This window comes from Podarcis filfolensis (genome assembly GCF_964270895.1).
Source record: "Podarcis filfolensis genome assembly, chromosome: 17".
NCBI lineage: Eukaryota > Metazoa > Chordata > Lepidosauria > Squamata > Lacertidae > Podarcis > Podarcis filfolensis.
Window position 1 is genome coordinate 9793850 of NC_139621.1, and position 19380 is coordinate 9813229.

Sequence of the window (19380 nt, forward strand, 5' to 3'; positions counted from 1 at the left end):
AGGGAGGCATCGAAGGTTACACCCGAGCTCTTGACAGAAGGCGCCACACTTTAAACAAGGGAAGTAGTGTCTAGTGGATGGAAAAGGCATGAGTAGGAACTAAGAGGCAGGGTTCAGGTACCGACTATGGGGGGGGAGCAGGAATGTAGCTGACCAGGTGATCCCCAGTTGCCCAGTAGCAAGGAGCTAGGAAAGCTATGGTTTTCCCAGTAGTGATGCATGGAAGTGAGAGCTGGACCATAAAGAAGGCTGATCACCAAAGAATTGATGCTTTTGAACTATGGTGCTGGAGGAGACTCTTGAGAGTCCCATGGACTTTAAGAAGATCAAACCTATCCATTCTTAAGGAAATCAACCCTGAGTGCTCACTGGAAGGACACATCCTGAAGCTGCGGCTCCAATACTTTGGCCACCTCATGAGAAGAGAAGACTGGAAAAGACCTTGATGTTGGGAAAGATGGAGGGCACAAGGAGAAGGGGATGACAGAGGACAAGATGGTTGGACAGTGTTCTCGAAGCTACAAACATGAGTTTGACCAAACTGCGGGAGGCAGTGGAAGACAGGAATGCCTGGCGTGCTCTGGCCCATGGGGTCACGAAGAGTCGGACACAACTAAACGACAGGAAAGGTCCATGGCTCAGGGGCAGATCACACACTCTGCACACCCCAGGTCTCCTAGTTCACCTTTAGGCATCTCTGGGTGAGACTGGCAAAGACCTCTGCTAACCAGTGTGCAGGTGATATTGCGTTAGATGAACCAAGGGCCTGAGACTTGGTAGAAAGGAGCTTTCTGGGTTCCTCTGCTAGTCACGTCCAGGACAACCTTCTTTCCAAACAGCGCGGTTTAATTTCATCTGCACTGTCCATAATTCAGCCCCCAGGAAGGTGCCAGTCTTTCCAGGTTCCTGAGTTGAGTCTTGCTCTATACCTAAAAGAGAAGACGGGAGGTGCAGTTAGTCTGCCCGGCGCCTGAGTCTTATTCGTTTCTTTTACTTATTGCATTTACGCCCCCACCTTTCTTCTTCTTTTGTGTATAATTTTTATTAAATTTTCTGAGAATATTCATTTAAACAACCTTAAAAGGTCAATGACTTCCCTTCTTCTCTTTCCATGGTTCATTTTGCATAACATAAATCCCTGCATATTTTATATAAACTAAACCGTTCAGTATTCCATTCTTACAACCATCAAAAATTGTTTACGCTGTTGAATTTATCTTAATGCAGCCAACGTTTTCAAGTGTACACAATACCCCCCCCCATATATTCAATAAACATTTTCCAATCTCCTTTAAACATATGTTAGGTCCACAAGGTGCGCATATTCCATCAGTTTAAATTGCCATTCTTCTTGGGTTGGGACCTCAACCCCCCCACCTTTCCTCTGAGACGCTCAAGGTAGCATACCTACCTCTCTTCCCCCTCCCTGGTTTCGCCCCATTTCATCCTCACAAACAACTCTGTAGGGTAGGTTTAGGCTGAGAGTGAGGGACTGGCCTGAGGTCACCTGGTGGTCTCTTAAGTGGAGTGGGAGGGGACAGATTGCTTGCACATCCATTTACCTGTACAGTGGTACCTTGGGTTAAGTACTTAATTTGTTCCAGAGGTCTGTTCTTAACCTGAAACTGTTCTTAACCTGAAGCACCACTTTAGCTAATGGGGCCTGCCGCTGCCGCCGCGCCGCCAAAGCACGATTTCTGTTCTTATCCTGAAGTAAAGTTCTTAACCTGAGGTACTATTTCTGGGTTAGCGGAGTCTTTAACCTGAAGCGTATGTAACCCGAGGTACCACTGTATACCTGAAGGAGCGTCTCCACCCTCATCATTCAACCCGGATACTGAGAAGCAAAGTTACAGTGAACCAGGCAGAGGGCCTTCTCGGTAGTGGCACCCGCCCTGTGGAATGCCCTCCCATCAGATGTTAAGGAAATAAACAACTATTTGACGTTTAGAAGAAGTTTAGGGAAGTTTTTAATGACTGATGTTTTAATGTATTTTTAATCCCTTGTTGGAAGCTGCCCAGAGTGGCTGGGGAAACCGAGAAAGAAAGAAAGAAAGAAAGAAAGAAAGAAAGAAAGAAAGAAAGAAAGAAAGAAAGATAGTTAGTTAGGATGAGGAGGGAGAGAGACGAGAAACGACCTGTGGACTCACCTCTCCATTCTACGAGCTGTGCTCTGAGCTACTGCGGGCCTGATACAGGGCTGAGTCCGATAAAAAGGCCTCAGGTGAGCTAGATTTCCGGTGATGTCGGCTGCCCCGACCTGTAAAAAGATCCAAGAGAGCTTTTTCTAAAGCCCTGAGCCATACATGGCTGAGCATCTCACCCATTGCCCCTACCTTTCCTGGTGTCTTCACATCAAACTAAGCAAGACCTGCCTATTCTAGCACTTTCCTTTCCTTTCCTTTCCTTTTGACATCCCCTCCACCCTTTCCACTAATTGTTATCCCCAGAATGGTCGATACACACCTGTCATGGAATTCTACTCAATATTGATCTAGAGCAGAACTCCAACGTATAGTTAGCAGAGTAAAAACTCAAACACGTTGCGGGATTCCCAAAACATAGACCAGAGGCAATTGCATTTCATCCAGCAGAGCTGTACTGCTACTGAAGGCAAATGAGCACAATGGTCACAAATCTAATACATTCAGGATTAGCACTGCCCATAAGAAATCCAGTTGCAGCAGACTTAATAAGAGTTGCAAGGGACAGCGAGGGTCATCTAGTCCAACCCCCTGCAGTGCAGGAATCTTTTGACCAACGTGCCTTCTTTCCAGTCCGGACCACTGCTGCAACTCACCTTTCATCCTCTGAGACCCCCTCTTGTCACTCCAGATGCTGTTGGTGAAGGAGTTGCGCAGCGTGTTGACAGCTGACCTGTACGGGAGGAAGATACAAGGACCTCCGTGTAGATTGCCTGCTGTGAGATTGCAGAGCAGAAACATGACCCACCCCTTCATTGGTCTTCATTCTCCTTTGGTAGCTAGTACAGGAAGTAAACTCTGCAGGCTGAACCCAGGCTCTTGATCACTGTGGTCACCAATGTCTAGCTCAAGGGTTCTTAACCTTGCGGCCGTGGATAGGCTTCAGAGGGGCCACGAACTGGGTACAAAAAAACCCCACCCCCCATTTGCTTTCTTTCCTGTTTCTTTCTGTATCCTTACGTGCATTTTTTCCTGTGGTCCATGGCTTTCATCAGGTTCTCAAAGGAGTCCATGACCCAAAAAACCACTGATCTAGTTGATCACTCAGACCCAGGTGACTTCTTTACATTTTCATAGAGAGAAATCCAAGGTACAGTGGTACCTTGGGTTAAGTACTTAATTCGTTCCGGAGGTCCGTTCTTAACCTGAAATTGTTCTTAACCTGAAGCACCACTTTAGCTAATGGGGCCTCCTGCTACTGCTGCGCTGCCAGAGCACGATTTCTGTTCTCATCCTGAAGAAAAGTTCTTAACCCGAGGTACTATTTCTGGGTTAGCGGAGTCTGTAACCTAATGCGTATGTAACCTGAGGTACCACTGTATGTATTTTGTAATGTGAAAACAGTCACATGCTTCTCTCTCTCTCTCTCTTAATCTGATGCATGTGTCTGGAAGACAACAGCCTTTCGTTTCCAGATACGTGTACACACTGATCCAAAATACAGGCAGATCTTTATGCTGGAATTTGGATCTGTGTGTATGAAAATGTAAAAGCGAGGAGCAGAGGTACAACTTCCTGGTACAGGAAATTCAAGCCCCGTGTCTCATCGGCCTATAGAGTTGAACAAGGTACACAACACCAAAGTCCACAAAAGTGGGAGAGCTGTCCTTTCTTTCACCCCTCAAGGCAGCTCACATGGGCACGAAATAGAAGGGACAGGGCAGGCTGAAGCTGTGGAGAGTGTTTAGGGTGGGATTTCTTGACAGGAATCCCCAAAATGATGTACTTACCAGATATTGTTCAGCTCTTCAGTCACAGGCTTATTATCTGCAGGTTCTAAGGCATCGCCTGCTGTTCTGCACTTCAGCTGGCCCAGGAACTAGGAAGACCAGGGAAGGACACAAGTAAGAAACAAAACTGGGAGGACGGCAGCCAACAGCTACCGTATTTTTCGCTCTATAGGACACACCCGACCATAGGACGCACCTTGTTTTAGAGTGGGAGAACAAGAAAAAAAAATCTCCCCCTCTCTGCTCTGCGCCCCTTCAGCGAAGCAGCAGGAGAAACGGAGCCCCTTCCATTTCTCCTCCCGCTTGGCTGAAGGGTCGCTACGCAGCTCTCCCTCTCTGCTGAAGCCAGGAGAGTCTTGCTCTCCTGGCTTCAGGCGGCTGACCCCTCTCGCTCTCCAGGCTTCAGCGAAAGCAACATGAAGCCAAGGAGCGCGGAGAGAGCGCTCCCTCTGTGCTTCGGAGGCTTCGCGTTGCTATCGCTGAAGCCAAGGAGCCTACATTCACTCCATAGGACGCACACACATTTCCCCTTAATTTCTGGAGGGGGAAAAGTGCATCCTATAGAGCGAAAAATACGGTATTTGCTGCTGTCCAGTAGGGGTGCTCCAAGTATGCAAATCTAAAAAAAAGGTAGTATAAACACTGAGAACATGGAAACAGTGGCTTGTGAGTGCTCCAGCTGGAGAACAGCCTTTACCAAAGGCTTTGAAGACGCTCAAACTCAGGATGAAAGGGAGAAATGTGCTAAGAGGAAGCCACGCTTGGCAAACCCTCACCATGATCAACTCCCACCCAAAAACCTATGTCCCCACTGTGGAAGGACGTGTGGATCCAGAATTGGCCTCCACCGTCACTTGCGGACTCACAGTTAGAACCGTGTTTATGGAAGACAATCTCACTCAGCTACGAGTGATCGCCAAAGAGAAGCTCCATGGAGGAGCATGAATTTCTCAAGTTTACTGCCACAAGATCCATGGCCTGGATGGCCACACATCGAACAGGACACAAGTGTTGTGTGATCTATACGACACACACTTCATCCCCCATCAAAGTCAAAGGAGCTGGCGCTTCCGTTTTCTTATTCATCTGGGTCAGAGATCTCCATCTTTGGATCTCTAGGATCCTCAGAACCCCAGGTGGCCTCAGCCTCGGACACTACCTCACAGATGACCTATTGAAATTAATGAACCTATGTTAATCGCAGCTGTTAATTTCTTTGAGTCTGCCCCGAGCAAGTTAGTTGAACACAACCCATTAATCTACAGTTGAAGGCAATGGGGTGTTGCTTCCTTTGATGCAGATTTGTGCAACAAACAACACCGTCTCCTTGCAGAGGTCCCACAAACACACCTACCTCTCAACGCTGGAACTCTCAGAAAACTGAGCCAAGAGAAGCTACTCACCTTGGTGCACTTCAGCTGATTCGCCTGCATTTTCTTAATGCTGACCAGGTTCCTGGTGATATCAACCTCCTGGTCCTCTACAGTAAGAGTCCAAACACACTTGGGTCAATATTTTCCCCTCTGCATTTCAACCTTTCTGTTTCTTGCCCAGGAATTGTGCACACACACCCTCCTTGTGCCAGCTAGACCTTGCAAAAGCCACTTCCACCCTACGAAGGAGGTGGGGTTGCGGGCTTCACAGCCCCACCACGCACGCGGTGGGTGGAGGCCAGCCCCACACGATTGGGGGGATTCCTGGCCACGTCACCAACTGACCGGCCAATCGGCTGGTTCAGGGGGCGTGGCCTCCCCTATAAAGGCAGGACGCGGCTGGGGATCTCCCTCATTGCTGCTCATCAGCTGTTCCGGTTTCCCACCCTCCCGCCCTATAAGGTTTTTCGTTCTTTGACCTTGCTATGGACCTTGGTTGGTCACCGTTGAGGGGCCTGGTAGGATTTTTTTACCAGGGAGAAGAGTCGGTGGAAGAAGATTGGAAAAAATTTAAAGTTTATTTACAGAAATACTGTAAAATTAATGAATGTTAGAAGGATGCTGGAATGAAGTTACATGGCTTTAGCAAAAATGTTATAAAGAATTAAGTAAAAATAGATTGTTAATGGGTCAAAGTGGAAAATTTAAGGTTAGATTGGGTTAAGATAAATTATAGAACAAAAATTGAGTAAGATGGAAAGGATTTGCTGAAACAGCTAATTGAATTAGAATACAAAAAAAGGGAGGTGTGAGGAGGTCGATGAAACAAGTTAATGAAAGATAAAGATATGGAAATATTGGATGTGTTTTTAACTGCTTTTTTTCTTTCTTTTTCTCTGTTTTACTGTATTGTATTGTTTTTTGTTTTTTTTTCTTTCCTATGTATTGTAAGGTATTGATTTGTTCTATTTAATTTTTCATTTTTTCTTTCTTCTTTTTTCTGTAATCTTTAAACCTTTAATAAATATTATTTTTTTAAAAAAAGGAATTTTTTCTGCTTGGCAAATTGGCAACAGCCACTTGGTTTTCGCCTACCTCACAGCAAATCATCACAACTTTCTGGGATTGGCAGTTAGGCATTGGTATAGTTCTGTAGATGGAAGTGGGGAGGTAGCGCCATCACCTGCCCCACATATTGAAGGGTAGTCTGTTAAAGGATTCCAGGGGGCGTGGCCCTGTCCGAAGCCTAGGGAGGTGAGGGCCTAAGGCACGCCCCCTAACAGTGACCCCGGGGGAGTTTCTAGTTGATGTGCATCAGTAGGACTCCCCCTACTGGTGGTTAACCCTTCCCGGACTTCAAGCAGACGGGCTGAAGTCGGATATAGTCGGTTAGGACCAATGCCTAAGCCAATACCATTCATCACCTGTAACCAATAAAGTTGTGGCCTTTTTTAGCCCATTAACTTTAATAATTGTGTCATGTGTCATTATTTCCACCGGGGGGGGGGGGATTCGCCACGCAATAGCCACAAACGAGACCCTCAGCTGGGAGTAGAGGCCTGAAGGTTTCTGGAGTCTGGTGCAGCAAGGACCCCTTGCTTGCGCTCTACTAGATGCAAAGGGGTGGAGTGCGCTTAGCCCAGAGGGTCACCAATGTGCCCGTCAATGCCTCCTATGGTGTCCGCCAAAGGTCTCAGCAAATAACCCCTTCAAATTCAACGATGCACAAGAGGTTGCTTGCTCTCAGCTCCTGCTTGCATTGGCTTGGCCTCTCCTGCACCAAACTTTCCCTGTTAAACATGCCCACATTTCATTGGATTCTGGGATTGGACACTCATCTTCCCGTTCATTCGGAACTGGGGAGAGGGGCAAAGAGAGGTGCAAACGATATACAATGAATTGAAAAAGATGTTGAAAATTACTTTTATTTAAAAAAAGCCCAACCCAGACGCTTTTATTTTGGGAATTATAGGGACAGAGCTATCTAAATTGTATAGAAATCTACATCAGCAAGAATGTTACTTGCCCCAAAATGGAAAGAAGTCCCAGCAAAGGAAGAATGGATACAAAAACTTCTGGAATATGCAGAAATGGTGAAACTTACCAGAGGAATAAGAAATCAAGATAACAAACTTTTTATCAAGGAATGGAAATGGTTGATTTGAATATTTACAGATAAATTGTAAACAGATAAAAACATTAGCAGGATTATTGTAATAATCTGCAGTTTTATAAGAGTAGATATTTACAGTAGATAATTAAATGAGCAAGTTAAATGAATTTGGATATGCAGAAGGTATTAAAAAATAAATTTAAGGAACCGCAGAAAGAGGGGGAAGGAAGTCAAATTTTGAAATGATGAATTGATTGTAAAACTAATAAAATGTATAAATTTGAAAAAACAAAACGAAAACACAGCTCCTCTCCGAAAGCGAATGTGGGGATGGTGGTGGCAGTTGACATAGGTCTCTCTCCCCCCCCCCCCCCTTTGGTGGTGGGGCTACATCGTTTTGCATCCTTGTATCTTTTCCTGCTTTTAGTGGCGGCAGCCATTTTGGGATGGGCTCCCCACAGCACTTCCTCAGAATTCCCAAAATTCCCACCCGCCAGACCCTGGTTTTGCCCTTCTCTAGAAAGCAGAACAGCTATAGCAAGGGAGGGGAGGCAGGCCTGCCTGAATCTTGACACACATATACAAGAACCTAGTAGACAACATGGGATTTGTGTCATTCAAATCATGCCAGCACCAACATAATTTTCCCCTTTGTTGAAGTCACTGGTGGTTTATAACAGAGATCCTCAGGAAATACAGTTCCAACCAAGTGGCAGATATAATTAACGAACTATGCTGAATTGGCAAATCTTACAGGAAGAATCAAACTTTAATAAAGAATGGGGGAGGTATATAATGTATTTGAAAAACTATTGTAAATAGTTCTTGGTATCTGAACAAGTGTGCATGCACGCGAAAGCTCATACCAATAACAAACTTAGTTGGTCTCTAAGGTGCTTCTGGAAGGAATTTTTTTATACTGTGAACAACGACATTTATTAGTAGGTTTGACAGAAAACTTGTATTAAAATTTGAAGTATGAATAAGGACTTGTAACATTTTGAGTTAGTGAAGAGATGCAGAATGAAAATTAAAACATAAGGACCTATAAAAAGGGGGGGAGGGAAGTCAAAGGGAAAATGATGTTTGTATTTTGTTTATTTTTTGTTGTTATTGGTTGTAAAATTGAAAATGCAAAAATAATTTTAAAAAATAACAGCCTTCTCAGATCCAGGACTGAATTTCTTCTAACATGCTGTGGGGTACCCACATCTTAATGACCCCCCGACACCCCTTTTGTAGGGTGATTATGCTGCTACTGCAACCTACCTTAGGCCTACTAGCAAAGATTTGGGACACATCCAACTCCCACCCTCCTTGACCATTGGCTGGGGCTAAAGGGAGCTGGATCTCAAAATCTGCTGGGCCACAGGTTTCCCATCCTTGCCCTAGTGGATCCTGACTTTAAGGCGGAAGGGAGGCAGTGCCAAGAGTCTCAGTGTCTGGGGTCTCGACATTGGTCACAATTCTCCTAAGCAAACCTGAGATATGTAGAACTGGGGGGACGGGGAACCTCCTGCAAGCGGAACAATTAATTTTAAAACCACAGTCCAAAGGTCAGCTGCTGATGTTACAAAATCAAACGGAAGACAGGCGAATGAGAGAGTTCACCGCTGAGGACGAGATGAGATTAAGCAAGAGTGTTAAATTAAAGGAAATCTTTCTAATTAACAGGAGCAGCTCAGCGATAGAACATGTCGCTTTGGGAGGCTGGGAGGAAGTCTCCTTCCTCCAAGATTTTTAAAGCAAAGGTTGCAAAAGGTCCAGAAAAAAGCTTTTAAGTCTATAAAATATTCAGTTGTAGGAGGGAGAGTTTGGCTGGCTAATGCCAACTGAATGAACACATGTGGACTTGGGAGATTTTAATTCTATTACCCTAGTTGAGTGGAAGGGCAAAGACCCTTCCCCTCTATATACCCTGAAGGTATAAACTAGGTGGCCCAGCAGACAGAGTTACGCTTGAATCCAAAGCCATTCACATTTGCCACCTGCTCAGATTGTGGGAAGATAACGGAGGGTCTGCTGTAGAGGAAGATTCAGGATGGCTTGAGTTTGCAGAAGGTAGGGGAAGGAATGCTGGCTGGATTCAGGTAAAGAGCCCAACTAGCAGTCAGAAGCAGCAGGTTCTTCCACTAGTGCAAAGGGGCTTTCCTCATCTCTCCTCCTCTGTACCCCCCCTATCTATATATATATCTATATGTTGTTGTTGTTTAGTCGTTTAGTCATGTCCGACTCTTCATGACCCCATGGACCAGAGCACGCCAGGCACTCCTGTCTTCCACTGCCTCCCCCAGTTTGGTCAGACTCATGTTTGTAGCTTCGAGAACACTGTCCAACCATCTCGTCCTCTGTCGTCCCTTTCTCCTTGTGCCCTCCATCTTTCCCAACATCAGGGTCTTTTCCAGGGAGTCTTCTCTTCTCATGAGGTGGCCAAAGTATTAGAGCCTCAGCTTCACGATCTGTCCTTCCAGTGATAGATATCTATATAGATATCTATCTGTATCTATATAGATAGATATAGATATATATACGTCAGGGAACTGCCATCGGCTCAGAAGCGAGGAACAGAAGGGCAGTTGTGTTACAGGGAGCCTCCGAAAATCTTGCGAAGCAGTTCCTCTTCTGGGGAGGAGGAAAGCCCCACCTCTAGTGGGGAAGAGGTGCAAGGACCAGAGGATGCTGGTGGGAGCCTTAACACCGCTCCTGGGCAAGGTGGACAGGACGGAAACACGCCCTTGCCATCGCCCATCCTGCGCAGTAGCCTAAGGCGCAAAGAGGGAAGGAGAAGGTTGGGGGTAACAAAACTCTTACATTGGGGGAGGTCCAAAAAAAGACCCCTCCCAGATTCTGCTAGCGATTGAGCCAGACATGAACTTTTGACACTCTTCACTGTAAATAGTTTGCACCAAAATAAAGCCTGTAAAAGACAGGTTCGAGTCCTGCCTGGTTACTCTCGAGCAACCACACCAGCCATCTGACAATATAGATATAGATATAAAATTAAATTTTCTAATTTACATTTCAAAATATTCATTTAAACAACCTTAAATCAAAGACTTCCCTTCTTCTCCTTCCGTGGTTCATTTTGCATACCCAACATCCCTGCATATTTTACATGAACTAAACCATTCAGTAATCCATTGTTACATCCATCAAAACTTATTTATACTGTTGAATTTATCTTAATGCTGCCAACGTTTTCAATTGTACACAATTTTCACCCATATATTCAGTAAACTTTTCCCAGTCTTTAAACGTATATTCTTCTTGCCCTCTTATTCTATATGTAAAATCTGCAAGCTGCACATGTTCCATCAGTTTAAGTTGCCATTCTTCTTTAGTTGGGACCTCACTTGTTTTCCATTTTTGGGCTGGCAAAACACAGGGCACAGTGGTGGCATACATTAATAGTCTTTTCTGACACCTGGGAATTTCCCTCCCCAACAGAGAAGACTCTGGGTTTTTGGAAAGGTACTTTTAAACATTTTTTTCAATTCATTATATGTCATTTCCCAATACTCGCTTACCCTTCCTGTTCCCCCACTCCTCAAACTGGCTCTTACATAGAGAGTGTTGGGTATAAGCAACCTTGCATGGCTCCAGCCAGCAGAGGGCAGGGTTCCAGGGGGTCAGCAAACTTTTTCAGCAGGAGGCCGGTCCACTGTCCCTCAGACCTTGTGGGGGGCCAGACTGTATTTTAAAAAAAACACATGAACGAATTCCTATGCCCCACAAATAACCCAGAGATGCATTTTAAATAAAAGGACACATTCTACTCATGTAAAAACACGCTGATTCCTGGACCATGTGCGGGCCGGATTTAGAAGGCAATTGGGCCGGATCCAGCCCCCGGGCCTTTGTTTCCCTACCTATGGTTGAGACTAACAGATAGTCAAGGCAAATACACTGTGTGCTGTCCCACTAAACACCTAAGCTACACTCCTTCTGCGTGTTCTCTCTCTCTCTGCTGCACAAGGGAACCTGGAAAACCTCCTCTCACAATCCAGAGTCAGAATCCAAAGCCATCCTTGCAAATATTTATTTATTTGTTCATTAAATATAAAGAACAGTCAAACCTCGGTTGTCAAACCCAATCCGTTCCGGAAGCCTGTTTGGCTTCCAAAACGTTTGACAACCGAGGCGCGGCTTCCGATTCATTGCAGGAGCTTCCTGCACTCAAGCGGAAGCCGCGTCAGACATTTGGCTTCCAAAATACGTTTGAAATCCAGAGTGTTTACGTCCAGGTTTTCGGCATTTGGGAGCCGAAATGTTCCAAAACGGAGCCTTTCAGCAACCGCGGTTTGACTGTTACAGGAAGTAAAGAACCCTTTTTTTCCTTTACAAATGGGACCCCTGCTTAATTTATTTTACCCTTTTTAGCAGTGCTAGTGATGTGTGAATGGGTTAGGTCCAGTTTCCAAACTTCTATTTCTCTGGTTACTTCTCTGGTTACTTCCGGGTTTCGGCGCTCACGCATGCAAAGCACCAAATCGCGTTCCACGCGTGCGCAGATGCGGCGCTGCGGGTTGCGAACGTGCCTCCCTCACGGATCACGTTTGCAACCCGAGGGTCCACTGTGTGTGTGTGTGTGTGTGTGTGTGTGTGTATTAAGCCAACCCATTTTATTTTTGAAACCTAGGAGGGAAGGAGGAGAGGGGGGATTGTTCCGCCTGACAAGCTGAAAGACTTTGATTGGCAGAATGACCGGAATGACCAGTAATTGCCGAATTCCTTCCAACATGGCTGGAGAGGCACCCACTGCATGTCGGAGAAGGGGAACGCTCTGGGTCCTGCAAAGGACACAAGGAATATGAGCGGAGCAGCTACATACTCAGTTTCTGATGAATGCGCCGCAGTTCACTCTGCACAGCTTCCAGCTCCTCCCAAAGGAACTTCTTGCTGCAGGTTGAGGGAAGGTGGGTAGGGAGAGGGGGAGAAAAGAAAGAAGGGAGAACTTCAAAACATAGTAATGGAGACTCACTGAGAAAGTAAGAGAGCAACACACTCCAGTTTGGTCTGTTGAAGGTCTCCAACATGGTGCATGGCACTTGTTCTGGGACTACAACTCCCATCAGCTCTAGCCACTATGGGCATAGTCAAGAATTATGGGAGTTGTAGTCCAACATCTAGAGTTGTAGTCCAACATCTAAAGCGTACCACCTTGGTTACATCTGGATTAAGATCATCCACCAAACTCCTTCCACTCCAACCTGACACCTAAGCCTGCTTAGATGTTTCAGTGGGTCTATGGAGACCCAGGTCAGCCAGGGGTGCCCTTGATCAAGTCTTCCTCCCAGTATTTATTTATTGAATTTATATACCGCCCTATACCCGGAGGTCTCAGAGTGGTTCATAGAAAAGATCACATTCTATAAAATAAAAATAAAAACAATAACCCAATAACACCCCCCCAAAAAAGAGCCACATTTTAAAAGGCTATAGGATGTCAATCTGGTCAGCCAAAGGCCTGGTTAAAAGGGAGCAGTTTTGCCTGGTGCCTAAAGGTGTCTAATGAAGCTGCCAGGCGAACTTCCCTGGGGAGAGCATTCCACAGATGGGGAGCCACTGCAGAAAAGGCCCTGTTCTCGTGTTGCCACCCTCCGGACCTCTCAAGGAGGAGGCACACGAAGGAGGGCCTCAGAAGTTGGTCTCAGGGTCCGGGTAGGTTCATATGGAAAGAGGCGATCCTTGAGGTATTGTGGTCCTGAGCCATTTAAGGCTTTATAGGTCAGAACCAGCACTTTGAATTGGGCCCGGAAACTAATTGGCAGTCAGCGCAGTTGGGCCAGGATCAGATATGCATTAGATACTGCACTGAGTACTGTGAAGTAGGACCTTGCACTCCACCTAACAGCCCCTTCCCTCTTCTCTCGCCCCCTGTGTTTTCTCCCACCTCTCAAGGACCTCTTGCGACAGGTTCTCCATGGAGCTTTCCTTCTCGATCATGGATCCATGGAGTCCTTGGACCTCTCTGGTCATGACTTTCCATACATCCTGGATTCTTTTCTGGATGAGGCTATCAAACATCTCCCCATGAGGTGAGCGGGCAAAAAACTGCACCTCCTCTGGACAGGAAGAGACAAAGGAGTCGTTGGAGCAGAGCTTTCCAAGACCACCAAAGGAGAGGCAGCACAAAATGGCCTGCACTAATCTGAGGAGGCGGCAGGTATTCAGCACACCTTTGATCGCATTGCGCAAGTGTGGGGTTTCGCATCAGGTGCAGAACTTAATCTGCCAACATTCTTGGCTTCGTTTTTTTTTTAATTATTAGGTTTCTTGTCCTGATGGCTGTGGAGAGAAGCTTTAAAATATATTGGTCTTGCTAGGAGAGCTGAGCAGGGTGGACTTCAGGAGGCTACAAAGTTCTTTGTCCCTCCCACTAAAAGTGGAAGAAAGGATGCGGAATAGAAGAATTTGGCCTTTCCGTGGTGCAGTATTCCAGGTTTTCCTTTTAACAGAGTAGGGTAATTAATTTACAAAATCAATATCAACTGGCTACGTAGAATTGTGAAGAATACCCAACTCATTAGCACACACTGGAACACAGAGCATGACCTGCGATTAACATGGGGCATTGTAATAAGTTACTTTCCTCCAATTGTTCAAAGTCTTAGTCGTGATAGACTTGGGATCCTAAGGAAAACTGCACTAGGAATTTTTCCAGATGGAGTCACACTGAAATGAACGGATATTGCGATCTAGTTCACTTCTGTGGTGTTTCTATAGAAGACCTGCAGAAATTTCATAGCCATCAGGACCAGACACATTAAGACACCAGGCTTCATGGGGAATTCTGAACACACAGACTCCCCAAAGGTGAGCATCATTCCTCCCTTGCACAGGTAAGTGATGCCCCCTTGGGAGCTATACTAAATACTGAGCAGACCACATTCTGCAAAGCTGTAAGCAGCACCAATGCATTTTAAAGCCATGCTCCAGATTGGCTGGTGCTTATGAGTCTCCACAATCCTTACCTTCCAGCTCCTTGATCCGACCTTGTTGCTGGTTGCTCTCCTGCTCCAACAAGGTGATTGAGTGGCTCAGTGCCTGAAAAGCCTGGCAGGAAAACAAGACAAGGTTAATGCACACAGCCACTGCCTTTGTGTAGTAGTAGTAGTAGTGGTAGTAATATTTCATTTATACCCCACCCATCTGGCTGGGTTGCCCAAGCCACTCTGGGCGGCTTACAGCACATAAAAAAATTGCAAAACATTAGACATTAAAAACTTCCCTAAACAGGGTTGCCTTCCGATGTCTTCTAAAAGCCAGATAGTTGTTTATTTCCTTGACATCTGATGGGAGGGCGTTCCACAGGGTGGGCACCACTACCAAGAAGGCCCTCTGCCTGGTTCCCTGTAATCTCACTTCTCGCAGTGAGGGAACCACCAGAAGACCCTCAAAGGTGGACCTCAGTGTCCTGGCTGAACGATGGGGGTGGAGACACTCCTTCAGGTATACTGGGCAGAGGCCGTTTAGTTCTTTAAAGGTCAGCACCAACACTTTGAATTGTGCTCGGAAACGTACTGGGAGCCAATGTAGGTCTTTCAGGACCGGTGTTATATGGTCTTGGTGGCCACTCCCAGTCCCCAGTCTAGCTGCCACATTCTGGATCAGTTGTAGTTTCCGAGTCACCTTCAAAGGTAGCCCCACGTAGAGTGCATTGCAGTAGTCCAAGCTGTTGGCCATGTTAGATATATTTCCGATATTAACTGTGCTGGAATAATGTGGGAAAGGTCCCAGATTAAATTCTTCCAAGTCTCCAAGTAGGGCTGGGAATGTTCTTTGCCTGAAACCCTAGAGATTACCTACCTGTTGCTGTAGCCAATGCTAAGCTCTATGGACCAATTGTCTGACTCCTTCCCTTTCTACTAAGCCAAAGCTTCCCAACTCCAATGGTTAAATGCCCAGTGCTTTCCCAAATGTACCTGGATCAGAAACGAGCATCTTCCACGGCCTTACCTCCGCCCAAGACCTTACCTTGGTTTGAGCATGAAGCTGAGCTTTGATAAGATCCACTTCGTTTTTCACCATCATCTGGGATTCTGGGACCATCACTGCAAGAGAAAGGCAGCAGCTATGCATAAGAAATACCAGGGGTGGAATTCAACATCTGAAGCTCAGGCTAAAGATCAGAAAGCCCAATTCTCTTTTTTTTATATAAAATTATTTATTTGGTTTTTCAGATTAAAATTTTACATAGCCAACATACAACATTAAACAAAGAGTCCAAAGAATCTCCTGGACTTTCCTCCTCCCCTTTGTGGGTCCTATTGTTAATCATTTCCTCCTGAATCTTTTATGATAATCCAAATCTTTTGCATCTCCATTGTATCCAAAATTCACCATTAAACTACAAGTGTTATTTCAATCTTACTAACAATTTTAGCTGTTTACAGTGGTTTTTAAGATACATTATAAATTTTCCCCATTCGTTATTAAAATTTTTGTCTTCCTGATTTCTGATTCTTCTGGTCATTTTAGCCATTTTGGAATAATCCGGCAACTTAATCTGCCATTCTTCTCTGTTAGGGACTTTATCTTCCATCGGAAGCCCGATTCTCATTGCAGCTGGAGCCTGGGACTGTAAACCAGAAAATGTTGGTCCAGCTCTGCTGTTTTACCTGCTTCCTTCAAGATCACCTCCAAGCAGAAGAGACACTTGGCCTTTCCACATTTATCCCCATCACCAGTCAACTAAGTTTCTGCAAGGTCACAAGGCAAAGAACATCACTTACCAGTTGGCTTCATAGTAGCTGTCTCAAGCTGGGTCTGGGCGTGCTGCACAAAAAGGAGCAAAATAATAATAATAATAATAATAATAATAATAATAATAACCATCTGCCTCATTCCAATAAGCTAACTCTTTAACAATGGTCCACAAGAACTCCAGAGAACCTGGTGGAGACCTGTGGGATGGAATCAGATAGCCTGGCACCCAGTGTCTTTTCCTTGTCTTTATACTTTCCTGGGCGACCAGACAGGAGCCGATGACAGCATTCTGACAGTCAGGAACTGGGTTTCTCATGGGATGGATGCCTAAATCTTATAGGTTGTACAAGCATAAGCTATCCTTTCTAGAGGGAGCAAGCTTGTTTTCTCCTGCTTTGGAGGACAGGATGCAAACCAATGCCAAGTTACAAAAAAGGAGATTCGTCCTAAACCTCAGAAAACATTCAGCATTGGAATGGACTCCTCTGTAAGTCAGAGGCAGTGCTAGAGGGCGCAATCTTGCTTCTCCCAGCCACATAGAGGGATCACAACTGAGCATGCCACGGTTTATAGCAGGGTGGATTTGATTTAAATCAAATCGATTTAAATCATGATTTAAATCACTAGTCAGTAAGACTTGATTTAAATGAAGCTCCGCCACTGAGCGTCCCCCCCACCCCCGTGGCCACATGTCCAACATTGGTAATGTTGGCAGTACAGCTCCCTGCCTCCCTCTCACACACGTGTCAGGGATAACCAGAACAGGCTTGCCTGCCCACCCGCAATGCCAGGACTGCAACAAGAAAATCCAAGCTGGCAATTCAAGTCACCTTCAAGCCAGATATTCAAGAGCCTGGGCTACAGTTGTGGCTTGTGGGTCACTTGTAGCTTTGGCAGGTTCTCTATTTAAGCAGCTCCCACCAAGGAGCCAGGATTGCCACTCTCAACCTTCCTTTAGCAGAACACAAGCACTTTCTGCCACCCTTTCGTGGCCCACCCACGGCACTTACCACTGGCATCGTGCTGCCTGCCCGAGATAGACACCAGCTAGGAGAGAGGTTTCGGCACATATCATTGTAGGAAACTGGCATCAACAGTGGCTCCTGGGAGAGAAGGAGGCAGAGTTTACATTTGATTTGGCAGGAGGGTCAGAGAAAGGAGGCCCAGAGCAATAACCAGCAGAACGCTGGGGCCTGAGCGGTGAGTCCCTATAGTGCCCCAGGCTCTTGGTTTCCAAGCCCCTGGACTGGAGGTGTGGAAACTTGCCACTAGGTGGTGCTGCAAGTTTCTATTCCCAGCGCCTACAACATCAGACGGACGCGGGTGGCGCTGTGGGTTAAACCACAGAGCCTAGGACTTGCCAATCAGAAGGTCGGCGGTTCGAATCCCCGCGACGGGGTGAGCTCCCGTTGTTTGGTCCTAGCTCCTGCCAACCTAAGAGTTTGAAAGCTCATCAAAGTGCAAGTAGATAAATAGGTACCGCTCCGGTGGGAAGGTAAACGGTGTTTCCGTGCGCTGCTCTGGTTCGCCAGAAGTGGCTTAGTCATGCTGGCCACATGACCCGGAAGCTGTACACTGGCTCCCTCGGCCAATAAAGCGAGATGAGCGCCGCAACCCCCGAGTCAGCCATGACTGGACCTAATGGTCAGGGGTCCCTTTACCTTTACCTTACAACTGAACATCAACTTCAGCCAGTGCAAAGTCTGGAGAAGAGAATCTCCTGCACAGTTGTCTTAATATATGTACAAGTAGAAGGGCTTAAGAGAATTAGTTTCAATCATTTTAGAGAAAGGCTTATTCAGAGAAAAAAATATCCCACTAAGCTATTTGAGAGATTCCTCCTCTTTTTGCCTACAGGCCTGACTGGGTGGAGGTCGTGTGCATGAAATTAAGTATAAATAGGCAGCAACGGCAATTTATTATTATTATTATTATTATTATTATTATTATTATTATTAAATTGTATAAGTTGTATCTCTGCTTTCAATGTGATGTTATATGGACTGTGAGTTGCTGTTATTTTTATTGATTACAGTTTAGAACTGTGTTTCCAGAAGGGGGCGGGTCACCATTTGCTCTGATTTACGACTAAACAGCGGTTTCCCCCTCAAAACATGATTCAAGCAGAGAACTGCACAGGGTCCCTTCTTTCCAGGCATGGGAGACCTCAGATTTGCTTCTTAAAACTGCCTGAAACAGGCAAGGAGGCAGCAGCTGCCTTGGTCAGGCGCCTTTTCCAACCAGAAGCAGATTCCTTTTGGGGGCGGAGTGCATAATTTGTATTAAGTTTTTCTATTTTACATTTTAGACTATTCATTTGAGCAACCTTAAAATATCAGTGGCTTCCCTTCTCCTCCTTCCACGCTTCAATTTGCACGCCATAGATCCCTGCATATTTTACATAAACTAAACCATTCAGTAATCCATTGTTAAATCCACAAAAACATATTTATGGTACACTGTTGAACTTATCTTAACGCTGCCAATGTTTTCAAACGTACACAATTATTTCCCATATATTCAATAAACGTTTTCCAGTCTTCTTTACATGTATGTTCTTCTTGTCCTCTTATTCTATAAGTTAAGTCTGCCAGCTGCACCGATTCCATCAGTTTAAGTTGCCATTCTTCTTTACTTGGGACATTGCTCGTTTTCCATTTTGGGGCTAACAAAACACGGGCGCAGTAGTGGCATACATAAATAGCCTTTTTTTTTTGAAACCTGGGAATTTCCATCTCAATTATCCCTAACGAAAAGGACTCTGGTTTTTTGTGTTTCTGTGTTGTTGTTTCCATCTGAATTATCCCTAACGAAAAGGACTCTTTTTTGTGTGTTTGTGTGTTGTTGTTGTTGTTGTTGTTGTTGTTGTTGTTGTGTGTGTATGTTTTGGAAAGTACTTTCCCAAAAAGATAGTTTCCCAACCACCACCAGCTTCCATGGCTGGCCGAGTGCCTGGGGTGGACGTGATGCTCAGACCTCCGGGAGGAAGATCGCCTCTTGATTCGGATCCTGCGCCGCTTCTGGCCCCCCAGGTATCCTGCCCCCGGCGGATGCTATTCTTTCCCACCCCACCTACGGGGATCATCTCCCCCTCTTTTACCGTCGTGGCCAACACCACCTCCTCTCTCGAGTCCATCGCGCGGCTCTGCCCCGAGCGCCCTCCACTTGCCCTGCCGGGCGCAGACAGGACCTGCCTGAGCGCAGCCCGCGGGATCCCGCTCGCCGCCTCCCGGCGTGTAACAAAGGGGCGT

The 19380-nt window shown here is 45.8% G+C and overlaps 2 protein-coding genes across 3 annotated transcripts in view; both read right to left on the reverse strand.

The window, feature by feature from the left end:
* PLPPR2 (phospholipid phosphatase related 2) overlaps positions 1 to 815 on the reverse strand; it is a 48202-nt gene extending 47387 nt beyond the window's left edge. The window contains exon 1 of the mRNA XM_083593745.1: positions 686 to 815. The gene's annotated coding sequence lies outside the window, so the exon portion shown is untranslated. The remainder of the gene's footprint in view (positions 1 to 685) is intronic.
* A 10-nt stretch (positions 816 to 825) lies between these two features.
* On the reverse strand, positions 826 to 19374 carry CCDC159 (coiled-coil domain containing 159). Of its 2 annotated transcripts, none has more exons than XM_083593948.1 (12): positions 19230 to 19374; positions 17140 to 17232; positions 16156 to 16198; positions 15398 to 15474; positions 14395 to 14476; positions 13314 to 13485; positions 12252 to 12319; positions 5338 to 5414; positions 3935 to 4023; positions 2801 to 2877; positions 2151 to 2260; positions 826 to 929 (listed from the first exon to the last, which is right to left on the reverse strand). In XM_083593948.1, the coding sequence occupies exons 1-11, from the start codon at positions 19263 to 19265 to the stop codon at positions 2160 to 2162; spliced, it is 915 nt and encodes a 304-aa protein (XP_083450074.1). In that variant the 5' UTR covers positions 19266 to 19374; the 3' UTR covers positions 826 to 929; positions 2151 to 2159. The 2 variants fall into 2 exon arrangements, with proteins under 2 accessions (XP_083450074.1, XP_083450075.1); XM_083593949.1 differs by having other exon boundaries at positions 19248 to 19343.
* Between the last annotated feature and the right edge of the window lie 6 nt (positions 19375 to 19380).

What these genes read in the sequence shown, in the direction of transcription:
- CCDC159 (XM_083593948.1), bottom strand. Translation starts at nt 19,265, where the DNA reads ATGGACTCGAGAGAGGAGGTGGTGTTGGCCACGACG. An exon ending in CAGGCAGCACGATGCCAGTG is followed by an intron (nt 16,199 to 17,139) that starts GTAAGTGCCGTG and finishes CTTTTTGTGCAG; the next exon opens with CACGCCCAGACCCAGCTTGA. An exon ending in GAAGAGCTGAACAATATCTG is followed by an intron (nt 2,878 to 3,934) that starts GTAAGTACATCA and finishes CCTCCCGTACAG; the next exon opens with GTCAGCTGTCAACACGCTGC.